This window comes from Chelonoidis abingdonii, chromosome 2 (assembly GCF_003597395.2).
Source record: "Chelonoidis abingdonii isolate Lonesome George chromosome 2, CheloAbing_2.0, whole genome shotgun sequence".
NCBI lineage: Eukaryota > Metazoa > Chordata > Testudines > Testudinidae > Chelonoidis > Chelonoidis abingdonii.
In genome coordinates, this window is record NC_133770.1 from 177919871 (window position 1) to 177933464 (window position 13594).

At 44.2% G+C, this 13594-nt stretch overlaps 1 protein-coding gene across 1 annotated transcript in view; it reads right to left on the bottom strand.

The window, feature by feature from the left end:
• FAM217A (family with sequence similarity 217 member A) overlaps positions 1-12880 on the bottom strand; it is a 32568-nt gene extending 19688 nt beyond the window's left edge. Inside the window, exons 1-6 of the mRNA XM_032798407.2 lie at positions 12814-12880; positions 12623-12728; positions 11394-11478; positions 11278-11303; positions 9104-9172; positions 8907-8986 (exon numbers count right to left, since the gene is read on the bottom strand). Of these exons, the coding sequence (XP_032654298.1) occupies positions 8907-8986; positions 9104-9172; positions 11278-11303; positions 11394-11478; positions 12623-12728; positions 12814-12875 (428 nt within the window). The 5' untranslated portion in view covers positions 12876-12880. The remainder of the gene's footprint in view (positions 1-8906; positions 8987-9103; positions 9173-11277; positions 11304-11393; positions 11479-12622; positions 12729-12813) is intronic.
• Positions 12881-13594: the final 714 nt, after the last annotated feature.

Sequence of the window (13594 nt, forward strand, 5' to 3'; positions counted from 1 at the left end):
GGCGGGTTGTGTGCCAGAGGTTGCCGATCTCTGCTTCAGAAAAAGTGGGAGGGAGGGAAGGTCCCAGAATACATCTGGTCAACTATGCACCAGGGGGAACATCCTTCTGAAAAAGGTGGATTCAGAGACGTTATGTCCTGTCTGCACTATTACTGAACTTATGTTACAAGAAAAAAAAACAAAAACCACCACCTGTGGTTATTACTGTCATGGTTTCAACCATACTGTGGACAGGACATGAGTTATTTCTAGTATTTTAATATAATTTTAGACATTTTACTGTAAAAAAGATTCTATAAGAAACTATTTTCTCTGAGTCAGTTAGTGACTGTAGCACAATTGCTTCTGCTGCTTTTCCTTACACTAATATTAGGCCCTGATCCGGCAAAGACTTAAGAATGTGTCATTTTTATTTACCTGAGAAGTCTCAGAGAGTAAGATTACACATATGCTTAAATCTTGGACGATCAGAGCCTACAGTACAGTATGAACAGTTTAAATAGCATGTTTCCTTTAGGTGTTCAAATATTAAATACAAAAAAAATCAATGTCACTCAAACTTGATTTTGTAGGCCTATCTGGGCGTAAGTTACTTGACATAAAATGGACATAATTTCGTAATGATGGGACCTAAATTAGCTGTTGCTGTTCAAGAAAGATCTTGAAGTCATTGTGGACAATTCTCTGAAAACATCCGCTCAATGTGCAGCAGCAGTCAAAAAAGCTGATTGTTAGGAACCAAGAGGAAAGGGATAGATCCTAAACAGTAAATATCATAATGCAAATCTATAAATCCATGGTATACCCACATGTTGAATAGTGCGTGCAGATCTGGTCACCCCATCTCAAAAAAAAATAATTTAGGATTGGAAAAAGGTACAGAGAAGAGCAACAAAAAAGATTAAGCAGAAAAGAGTCCTGTGGTACCTTATAGACTAACGGATGTATAGGAGCATGAGCTTTCATGGGTGAATACCACTTCGTCGGATGCACCAACGAAAGCTCATGCTCCTACATGTCTGTTAGTCTATAAGGTGCCACAGGACTCTTTTCTGCTTTTACAGATTCAGACTAACATGGCTACCTCTCTGAAAAATGATTAAAGGGATGGAACAGCTTCCATATTAGGAGAGATTAAAAAGACTGGGAGGTTTCAGCTTGGAAAACAGATGACTAATAGAGGATAAGATAGAGGCCTACAAAATGATGAATGGTGTGGAGAAAGTGAATAAGGAAGTATTATTGACCCTTTCACATAATACTAAGAACCCAGGATCTCCCAGTGAAATTAGTAGGCAATAGGTTTAAAACATACATAAGAAAGTACTTCTTCACACAATACAGTAAATCTGTAGAACTTATTGTCAGGGGATATTGTGAAGGTCAAAACTATAACAAGGTTCAAAAAAGAATTAGATAAGTTCATGGAGGATAGGTCCATCAATGGCTATTAGTAAATATGGTCAGGGATGCAACTCTATGCTCTGGATGCCCATTGCCTCTGACTGCCAGATGCTGAGAGTCAACAACAGAGGACGGATCACTCAATGATTGCTTGTTCTGTTCATTCCCTCTGAAGCACCTGGTATTGGCCACTGTCACAAGACAGGATACTGGGCTAGACGGCCATTGGCCTGACCCAGTATAGCCATTCTTATGTTCTTAGTGGGAAGGTGAATAGAAGGTTAAGCTGTACATAGGGGCTTAGCAACAGTATACAGGACTCAGGATATCTGTGCTAGCTAACATAAGCAGGAACACGCTGGTACTAGAGACAGTGGACAACATAAACTTGGAATGTAAAGATCAGGTTATATATGACCAGCACATCTACAGAGCATGCTGGATAGGGATTGGCTCCTGAAAAGTAACCAAGTCACTCATGAAATGTATGATGCAATGTATAGTTAAGAATGCATGTGTTATTAGTGTTAGTAAAAATGCATATAAGGTAAAGTTTTCTGTGTAACTTTGGATGTGTGGTACACCCTATACCTGCCCCTTATGCTGAGTCTGATCAACTCAGCGTAGTTTTGCTGCATGCAAGATAAAGGAACCTGAGTACCAAGACCAGAGACTGAGTTATTGGGGAATGAGGTGGAAGAGGTCTCAGAACAACCACAACAAACTTATGCTAAAAACAGGGAAAATAGGAAAGCACAGTTCTTAAAGGCCAAAAGGAAAATGAGCCTCATTAATTCTGGGTGTAAGAAACCAAGATTACCTCTGAAGTCAATGCAAGTTGTACAAATTTAAAGCATTGCTGAATTTGGCCCACATACATTAAAAGGCATAAAGAGAGGTTACTCCCCCTGTGCAGTAACTGTAGTTCTTTGAGATGAGTCACCCATCAGAGCTCCACCTCAGGTGCACTGCAACTGGGTATTTTAGGTAGCAGTACTGTTAGCCCGTGCAAGTGCTCTACTCCACCTCATGCTGTGCATTGTGACTATACAGAACTTTGTAGGCAAACCACCCTCAGTTCCTTCTCTATAGCAAAACTTTGTAGCAGAGAAATCTGAAGAAAAGGGGAAGGAGGGCATGTAATGGAGCTCCCACAGGGGAATACAATGCAAAGAATTACAGTTACTGCACAGGGTGAGTAATCTCTCCTCCTTCTTCAAGTAGTGTCCCTAGAGGTGCTCCACTTCAGGTGAGTACTGAGCTGTATCCTCTCACAAAGCGGAGGGGCCTTCAGAATCTAATCCGAAACTTAAGATGGTACAGTAGTGCCAGATACAGCACCAGAAGCTGTGTCATAATATTCAGAAAAGGTGTGTATGGCTCTATATATTTCAGTAATACAGTCAGATATTCATGGAGAGAGTCTTTGCTTGGGAACTGGAGATCCATTAGATCTGTCCGAAATAGAGACAAAATATCTGGGAGATTTTCTAAATGGTTTATTCCTGTCCAAGTAAAGTTTAATTTCATTCTGACATCAAGGGTATGTAATATCACATCCGCCTAATTCAGGCTGGGTTTACAAAAGAAGCACGAACTGGATGTGGTTAGGAAACCACATTTGTCTAGGCACATCAGAACTACCAGAATAACCCTGGCCTTGTCTTTCCTTATCTTGATCAGCACCTTGGATATCAGAGGAGTTCGAGGAAATGCATATAACAGACCTGACATCCAATGAAGGAGAAAGGTATTTCCCAAGTAGTGGTGGCCCACGCCGCATTTTGAGCGGAACTATGGGCACTCTTGTATCTGGCTGTGACAGAGGTCTACCTGCAGAACTCCCCAACACTGAAATATGCAGTAGAATATAATGGGATCTATCTCCCACTTGCGATCCTCAGAGAAACATCTGCTGAGGGTATCTGCGGTGATGTTCTGAATGCCCAGAAGGTAAGCATGCTGACATGCTGATATGATTTCGTATCACCAGGTCCAGAGTCTCATTGCTTTAGCGCAGAGAGTGATCTCACTCCCCCTTGACAACTGATATAAAACATGCGTGACCTATCATCTGTCATGATCTTTGCATATTTGCCCCAATCAATGCCATAAAATGGAGATGTGCATTCCTGACCACCATGAGTTCCATCAAGTTCATGTGCAGAGTGTTCTTGTGAGACAATCACCTGTCTTGAGCAACGTGAGTGATGAGATGTGCGCCTCATCCCAACAGGGAGATATCTGTTGTTACAGATGGTTGAGTGAAGGGGACTCCTGTGCAAATGTTCTTTCCACCAGTTGAGGCAAAGACTATCTGTACTTGATGATACCAGGGGCGGGGGGGCACAATTTAAAGGTTGGGGGCAGGGCATGTGACTGCCCCCACATATTGCCTCTGGCTGCCCTGGACCAGAAGGTTCCTCCTAATCTCATCAGCTCCTGTGGCTGCCTGTGAGAGCCTGGCTGGGGAGGTGGTGGCGGCCAGCCTCCTCTGCTCCCTGCCCAGGCCTGGTGGCTGGGGAATGGGGCTGAGTGAGCCAGAAACATGCTGGGGGAGAGGGGCACAGCCAGAGCCCCCCTTCTACCAGGCAACCTGGCAGGGGGCAGAGAGGGCAGGCCTCTGCCACTTCCCCAGCTGGGCTCTCGTAGGCAGCCACCACACTGCACAGAGGCATTGATTAGAGCCACCACCCTCACCTTGCAGGAGAAGTGGTTCCATCCTGCCCCTTCCACTCCCTGCCCAGGCTCAGCTACCAAGTGAGCCAGAAACATGCTGCGCAGGAGATGGAGCATGAGAAGGACCGAGTCCCCCCACCTCCCAACAGGTAAACCAGAGCAAGCCCTGCAAGGGCAGCTCAGCACTCACAGAAATCTAGGGGGGATGTGACCCCACATGCCCCACCATGCATTGTCTCTTGAGTTGAGGGACTTCTTCACAACAGTAGGAACCCAGAGTAGTTTGTTCAAGCTGCATTTGCTTGGCAAATAGCTATTTCTGAGCCACCTGTGGAGGCAGCGCACATGCAACTTGACATGGTTTACCACAAAAGTCCCAGCTGCCAAATGCCCCAATAACTGGAGACAGTTTTTCACCTACGTCTGGGGGCTGATTTGGACAGTAGTGACTAAATTTGATAGGGTTCTAAACCTGTGCATTGGAAGTATGTTTTGGCAGCAAGTTCCTATGAACTTCCATCTTTGCACTGAGGTCAACGTGGACTTCTAAATTTTTAATTGCAGTCTCAGGCTGAAACTATGTCTACACTAGAGAGCTTACAGTGGCACAGCTGTACCGATGCAGCTAAGATCTCCCGTGTAGCCACTTTATGCCAACAGGAGAGAGCTCTCCTGTCAACATAATTAAACCAACTCCGATGAGCGGTGGTAGCTATGTTGGCGGGAGAAGCTCTCCCACCAATACAGTGCTGTGCACACTATCACTTATGCCAGCATAATTTATGTTGCTATGGGGGTGTGTGTGTTTTTTTCACATCCCTGAGCAACATAAGTTTTGCCAACAAAAGTGGTAGTGTAGACATGGCCTGAGAAGTAGATCTATGGTCTTCTGAGTGGCCACTGAGGTTTCACTGTAGGAATGTCCCTTTTGAAGCCAACTGTCAAGCTATTGGAATAGTAGGATTCCTTCTCTGCAAAGATAAGCCACTACCCCTGACAGAATCTTCAAAAACACTCTGGGAGCAGAAGAGAGAGACCAAATGGAAGCACTCTGTATTGAAAGTGGTTTTTGCCTAGAATGCAACATAAGAAACTTCTGTGAAAAAGGCAAATCACTATATGGAAATATATATCTTGTAGGCTGAGGGCCAAGAACCAGTCCTTTAGGGCCAATGATGGTGGTACTGCTGCATGTGTTATCAGTATGAACTTCTGTATCTGCACGAACCTGTGGAGGAGCCTTAGACTCAGAATGGGTCCCCACCTGCCATTTTTTTTCAGAAACAGGAAGTACCTGGAATAAAACACCTTTCCTCTGTGTTTTACAGTAACTGCTTCTGTGTTCTGCTTCTATATTCAGGAGGGAGTCTATTTCCTGCTTTAGAAGGTACTTATGAAATGGGTCCCTGAAGAAGGACAGGGAAAAAGGGTGGGAGGGAGTAAGGGAAGTAAAGTGGATGGAACATCCTGCTCATCCGTTGTCTGAAGTGATATGCTCCCAAGTTTGTCAGAAGTGAGAAAGGGAGGAAGGCATGTGAACAGTTGCAGCTGGTAAGGAGAAGGGTGACTCAGAACCTCGACCATCCACCAAAATTGGTGTTTCAAAGATGAGGCTTGTGAGATCAATGCTCGTGTAGCAGTCAGTCTCTTTATCTAGAACCTCTTCATATTTTGTATGGATTCATAAGATCTTTGGGGGCTGGGGAATTGAGCAGGACAAGATCTCTGTGCTGTCTGGGACTTATTAAATTTATGGTCAGGTGTATAAATTCCCAGAGACCACAAAGTGGCCCAGGAATCTTTTAATGTATGCAGAAACTGTATTCTCCACAAACATGTTTAAGCCATTGAAGGGAAGGTCTTCAACTGTATTCTGGACCTTCTTCAGAAATCCTCAGAGTTAAAGCCAGAAGGCCCTTCTGCTGACCACCTCCATAGAAACATAGTTACTCACTCTGTTAGTGGCATCCAGCAAGGCCTGCACAGATGTTCTGGCAAGAAGCTGACCCTCTGTAATGATTGCCTGAAACTAGCTCCTCTGCTGTGGTGGCAGATGCTCAATAAACAAAGTAAACTTGAGTAATTGGTGTGATTACATTTCACCATCCACACCTGATAGTTAGCAATTCTAAACTGCAGAAATGTAAACAAATATGATTTGCAAACAAATAAATTTGAGATACTTCTGAATTTTGTCATATGGTATTGATTTAGCATAGTGATGCCTTACACATTCATGTACAGCCTTGACAACTAGGGAGTTGGAAGAGGGATGAGAAAACAGAACCTCTGAATCTTTAGATGGAACATAATATTTCCTATCAGCCTGTTTACAGGCGGGCAATATTGTTGTTAGGGTATGCCAGATTACTTCTGCAGGCTACAGAAGAGCATCATTAATAGGTAGTGCAAGTCAGGCAGATGATGCTGTATGCAATATATCAAGCAGTTTATGTTTTAACTTCTTAGTCTCCTCAAGTGGAATTTGTAAGGCATTTGCTGTCCTTTCAATGAAGTTCTGGAACTGTTTGAAGTCATGAAGACAGGGATGGTGAGGCAGGCATAACTACTTCACTGGGGATGAAGAAGAGAGGTTGGTAGGCAGGATGACTTCTTTGTTCACTTTCATCTCCTGTTTCTCAAAGATATCTTCTTCTGGATCAGACCTTTTTGAGAGAGACGAAGGGAGGGACTGTCTACTCTTATCATGGCAACAAGTGATGCTAAGGGTCCTAGAGAATTATTGGCGGTATGCTGCCCATGGATCCCAGTATGGCCAATGAAGGGGGTCCACATGGTGTACGTGGAGGAACTCAAGCTCTCTTAAACACTGGAATAAATTGCCTAGGGAGGCTGTGGAATCTCCATCTCTGAAGATATTTAAGAGAAAGTTAGATAAATGGCTATCAGGGATCGTCTAGACAGTATTTGGTCCTGCCATGAGGGTAGGGGACAGGACTCAATGACCTCTTGAGGTCCCTTCCAGTCCTAGCGTCTATGAATTTATGAATTTCCTAGAGTCCTATTGAGAGGATTCTTGAGTCTTCCACTTAGAAGCTCTAGGGGAGTGTTGCACCAAAATGATAGACAGTCAACTTACTCAGGAGACCAATGTATGGGGAGGGAAGACAATCCCTGGCCTGAGTGAGAAGCTGGACGGTGGGAGCTCTCCATCATAAGGAAACACAATTTAATTTCCTGTTTTTTTCCAGGTCTTGATTTTAAGACCAGGCAAAAATTTCCTTGGGGAAATCAATGCACTGCTATTCCCCACCACCCCCGAAGTGTAGCAGATCATACCAGGACTGCTTGTTGCTCATTAGGATTGCCTCCTGACAGAGAAGGCAATGTTTAAAACTTTAGAGCCAGGCATAGCCACCCAGCAGGGAAAAATTGAAAGGATAATGGTCCTTACAACCATTTTTTTTAACTAGAACAATAACTAAGATAAGTAAAACTATGAGAAAAACTGCAATTGGACTAAGCTCAACTTGGACTCCATCTCAGGCCAAAGCAGTTGAGAAGGAACTGAGAGTTGTTCACCCGCACAGCTCTATATAACCACAGCACAGAGCACAAGGCAGAGTAAAGAGCATGCATGGGCTGAACTGGCACTGCTACCTAAAAATCTCTAATCAAAGGTGCACAGTATACATGTGCACCTGAAGTGGATCACCCATAGAGACAATACTTGAAGAAGAGCTGTCTGTTTTATTGGTGTTATGGTGTCTAGTTTATTTAGTGTTGTAGAACTTACTTACTTTTTATAATTAATTAAAAAGGCCACAAGAGTTTGCATGGTTTAACAATTAAAAGTTCAGTGGAACCCCACACGTAAAGGTAAATATATAGGGAGTCGTCGGATGCCACTTACAACGCTTTTCAATTGACTGCCTATTTTGCCCTTATGAAATTTGATTTCCATAAAGATCGCTTGAAATCACTTCCTGGTTGCATTACACTGGTACGGAGGAGGAAGTAGTCACTTCTGATTGCCTTCAAGGCAGCAGGGGCACTTGTTGCCAGGTAGGGTTGCTGCTTGTTTTTGATTGGCTCCCTGCCCTGGGCTCAGCCAATCAGAACGCTTGAATAGAGATTGGCTGAAGCTCAGCTTGTGTGCTGTTCTCCCTGCTCTTCCCTGATTGCTAAAAGAGGAGAATAAAGGGGCTTCAGTTAGACAGGAAGGGGGTGGAGGGGTATTCTAGTGTGAAAAAGGCTGAACTACTGCTATATATATTTGGTGTTGTTCCATTAACAGTGAAAACTGAAGCCTGACAGAGTGTATGAAGGACTTATGGGGGGGGGGGGGGGGAGGTCAATCGCATATCAAGATGGCAAACAAATATCCTTTGGGTTTAATCATAGTGCAAAATAATTGTGCTCCAAAAGGCATTTACCAGAACAACAGAATTCATAACTCTTGTTACCTCACTTTTAATTAAAATACCTATGTATTAATTCATGAAACTCCTTTGAACTCTACTCTGTTATTGTCAGTTGAAGCAAACCTGGAAGGCCCTGGGAAGCATTCCAGTTGGGTCCCTTAATACAGCAAAAGCTATTGTCACATTCATAGAATATCAGGGTTGGAAGGGACCTTAGCAGGTCATCTAGTCCAACCCCCTGCTCAGAGCAGGACCAATCCCCAGACAGATTTCAGCTGACAATAAACCATCAGTATATAACTTCACTTGGAGTGTTAAATGCATGTTTTAGGTTCAATTCTCTTGCTTGTTCAGAATGATTGGACAGCTTTTAACAAAACTCTTCAGTTTAACTGGATTTAGATGTTAAAAATATATATATATATTTTTTTTTTTTACCTGTTCACAGTAGAATTGCTTTGATCGTGTGTATATCTCCAGGAATGAAAGATCCCTTCCTGGCTATTATTTTGACTGAGCTGCAATAAGTAGAAAGAATATCTATAAAAATACTATCGATATATTTTAGAATAAGCACTAAGAATGCAAAATGAAATAAATGGCATAATTAAAGTTATTTGACAGACAAATCCCACCTGTGTTCCAGTCCTATTTTTTGACAACCTAAGATCTGCCAGTTGTTCTACTGCTGTTGTGTAAGCATCCTGTAAGACAGAAGAGCAACTACAATATTTACTATCAAATATCAGAGGGGTAGCTATGTTAGTCTGGATCTGTAAAAGCAGCAAAGAATCCTGTGGCACCTTATAGACTAACAGAGGTTTTGGAGCATGAGCTTTCGTGGGTGAATATCTAGAAGTAGGTAAAAGGTCTGTTAATATTTACTATGTGTGAAGACACTTTTCAGGCATGATCACTTATTTATCTTGGATCTTTTGGTCCAAAAATTGTCCTCAGTTAAAACCATGCAACCCCATTTGCTTCAGTGAAGTTCCAAGTGTGCAATTAAGGGCTGAATTTAGCTTTCAATAAAACATTTAAATCGCTGTGTGAACTTAGAGCTCATGAAAAGTGATGGCTTGAGAGGCCTGGAATCTCACAGAAAAAGTACAGCACATGGGCAGGGCTTCTTTACATAGCAATGTTGTCCAGGAGGAATCACTTCTCTATAGGTGTCAGGGCTAATATTACTCCATATTAGTAGTCTCCATGCTCATTCAATTTTTGAGCTCTCTGTTGAGACTACCAGTTCAGACAAGCTGTGAAACCTGCAGACAGAGAGAGTCATGGATTGGCTGTGTCTCTGGGCTAATATGATTTGTCACAGATGCTCAGTTCTTATTAGAATGTACTGTTAGAGCACATGGAGGAGCAGCAACTGGTGCACCTGGAGCAGCAGAAAGATTCCTGCTGTGGTAAACATGGCCTACTGAGCTGCAACTCCTCAAGCCTGTTTTAGATGTGTCAGGCTATCCTCCTTAGGCAATAAATCAGCAGTGCTGCTAAACTCAATCCATGAGAGTGAATGAGTTAGTCAACTTTCTATTGAGAGCCTCATTCTGTTACCAGGTTGGGCTGATGGTACAAGAGATGATGTCCTAACCCAATGTCCCATCATCTGTGAACCTGGCCCCAAGACGGAGATGAGCGCAAGAGCAGTCTGGGTCCTGTTGCTTTCTGCCATACTGGGACAAATGAGAAAATAGGAAAGGCTTTATTCAGACGGAAGAATTCACGCCCTGAGACCTTACTGTTGAATTCTGCAGAACTCTGAAGCTAATATTGACTTATTGCTCTAATTCAGAACAAAGTAGAATTGGCCTGCTAAACCCAGGGTTGAGAGTTCAATCCTTGAGGCAGCCATTTAGGGATCTGGGGCAAAAATCTGTCTGGGGATTGGTCCTGCTCTGAGCAGGGGGTTGGACTAGATGACCTGCTAAGGTCCCTTCCAATTCTGATATTCTATGAATGTGACAATAGCTTTTGCTGTATTAACGGATCCAACTGGAATGCTTCCCAGGACCTTCCAGGTTTGCTTCAACTATCCTTGCTGCCATTATAGTTGCTAATTATGGTAATGAGTTGTTTTATTTTTATGTATGTCTGTGTGTATGTGTGTTTAATTAAGAGCACACACACCCCCACCCCATGGGAACTTGCCAAATTAATTTCACATAGGCTGCTGAACAGCCACTAAATGGATATTTCATCATTGTATCTTAACAGAAAGGAAAATAATGTTCAACAATAAAAAACGGTCTGTTCTCACCTGCATAAATGTAACTCCCCTTGAATGGAACAGAGATATAAATATGTAACAAAGATAGCACAGATTGCTATATTTGCTCAAAAATCTATATTTTGCAGGTTTAGATTCTGCAATCAAAACAGTCTTCCTCGTTGCTGAGGTGTAAAGTGCACTAAATGAGTTTTCACTTTTTAAAACTAATGCATCTTATAGTTTAACCTCATGTAAATCAAAGAGGGCAACTATAACGCTTAAAGAAAACTTGGAATATGAATAAGTGACTGGCCAATTACTATGAGAAAGCTGTTCACAAATGCAGTTTCCTATCCATACCTTTATTTGAAAATTATTTTAAAAGAAACCAATTTCTTCCTAGCAGAGCCATAATTTCATTTATGGCTTTGTAAGTAGTACAATAGTGGTTTAGTCCTTTTCAACATAAGTGTCTAATTAGTTTGATGGATTTTAAAGCCAGCATTTAGGTCTGAAACCTATTAAGTTAATTCCAGATAAATTTGATTTCAATTACTATCAAAAGACTGATATTAATTCTGCTCTTACCTTGTGGAACTTGCTTGAAAGAACACCTGTAAAAGATCAATACTTGGTTTGTGCTTACAGAAGTCCACTAGAAAAATTTTCTCCATACAGAATTTTGAATGGCTGGGATTCCTTACCTCCTGTGCCAGTCTTGTCTCCCAAGACACAGTATTTATTTTCAGGAAGGTGGACATCATCTTCCAAATCACTGGTATGTATATTCTATAACAATATTTGAGTTTTAGTGAGTGTAAAAACACAGAAACTAAAAATATATGGTAACTATGACAATTTAGGTTTAATAACTTTATGAACTGGAGCGAGGAAATTGAGAATGGAAGGGCCGTGGAATAGAGAAATTATATGAAGTAAAGGTATATTGCCACTTGGCCTGCTGGGTGACCTTGGGCAAGTCACTTCACCTCTCTGTGCCTCAGTTTCCTCATCTATAAAAATGGGATAATATTGACCGCTGAAATAAAGTGCTGTGAGATCTACTGATGAAGAGTGATATATAAGATCTAGGTATTATTATTATTATTGTGTGCCAGAATAAAAAATACATTGAAAAGATAATATTGTGTATTCATACCATGCCTTTAATCTCAAAGTATCCCAAAGCAATTTACAAATCACAGGCCTGATCCTCTACGGGGCTTCATGTGGGCAGACCTTTTTCCCTTTGCAAAGTCCTATTAGTCTGACTGGGGCTCCAGATGGAAGAGTGGGTCTGTCTGTATAGGGTTCATTAAGGAATTGGGGCTTTAGAGTTATGCACAAGTAACTGCATGCATGAGAATTACCACTGGCTTTTTCAGTAAGACTACTTGAGCGCATAAGGTTATGTCCTTGTGTTTGTGGAACTCACTGTTTGGTAATGCGTGTGTCTTCCTCTGCACCTAATCCACAGAAGCGCTGAGTGTCTTACAACCCCAGCTGCAGAGCCTGACCCTCGTTGTGACAGCCTGTAGCCACTCATGCTTTCCGTTTAGTAGGGGCATGTTTTAACCTTGAGTAGGGGGGTCAAAGCTGGTGGCTGTCACGTCTGGAGACTCAGGATTCGGAGCAGAAGCAGCGAGGTGAAGAAGGGGATCCCAAGCAGTAACAACCACTGAAAGGGAGGCTGCAAGTAGGAAACGGGCACCACAGCCCCGGACTCCCAGCTCTAAGGCACGTGGCGACGTCCCTGCGCCCGTGACCCATGTTTGGTGCCCTCGAGGGTAGTGGTTTAAGTTGTATTTACAATGACAAACAACCAGCTGCTGCCCAGCTGTCCCCCCCCCCCCCGCGGACCCGCCCAGGCCAAGCACCCGTGGGGGCGACGGCTCCGCTCTGCCCCTGCAGCAGCGAGGCGGGGATCCTGTACCTGGCGGGAGTCGGAGAGGCTGGTGAGCGGGAGGCTGGTGCCATAGAGGCCGCCTGTGAAGTCCCCTTTCCCCACAGAGCTGCAGCGCCGGCTCCTCCTGCCAAACCTGGGGGGAGAGAGCGCAGGGGCGTGAGGGCGGGGGCAGCCGCCGGCCGGGCCTGGGGCGGGAGCGGCCCGCTCCCCCGACCTACCCTCGGAAGCCCCCGGGTGTCTGTGTCGCGGCGGCTCCGGTCCCGCTCCCGGCCCGGTGCATCGGACCCTCCCGCCACCAGCGCCGCCTCCGCTTCGGCCACCCCAGGCGCTGCTGCAGCGTCCCCGGCCCCGCCCCGCGTCACAGGGAGTCACTATGGGAACGGGCCGGGGCCCAGCCGCTGCCCCGGCCCCACACAGGCCTGCCACCCAATGGGGGGGGGGGGCGCCCCATCTCCCTTCCTGTCGCCTCACCCCCTGGAGTATGTCCCTCCCCCACGCTCCCATCATCTTCATCCCCAGTGCGCCTTGTCTCAAATCTGCGTGTTTGCCTGGCGCCGCCTCTACGACACTGCCTTAGTTCCACCACAACCTGGGCCTTCATCGCCTCTCCCCTGGGCTAGTGCAGGTCCCTTGTCTGGGGCGTCTCCACCTGCCCTTCTCCCGACTGCAGCATGTAAAGAATGCAAGGCCTGTTTTTTTTAACTCGTACAAAGGAGAGCAACTGTATAACTCCTTCTCAAATAACTCAAGGAGGTCCTTATTTGTTTAAGATCCAGTTTGTATATAGGGCTCCCAGAACTTGGTCTAGGTTTTCTTCTGATCCCTATCCTGCTTATTAAGCACGAAGCTCTCCACTCCATTTCGTCACACAATCTCACCTCTTCTAGATGGAAAGTCACTGCTGTAGCTTTGACCAGGTAGAACAGCCTTTCCAGATAGCTCTGTTCTTCGTGTATTTCTCCATTGCATCCCACTCCAGTACCAACTTAGTTGTTGCTG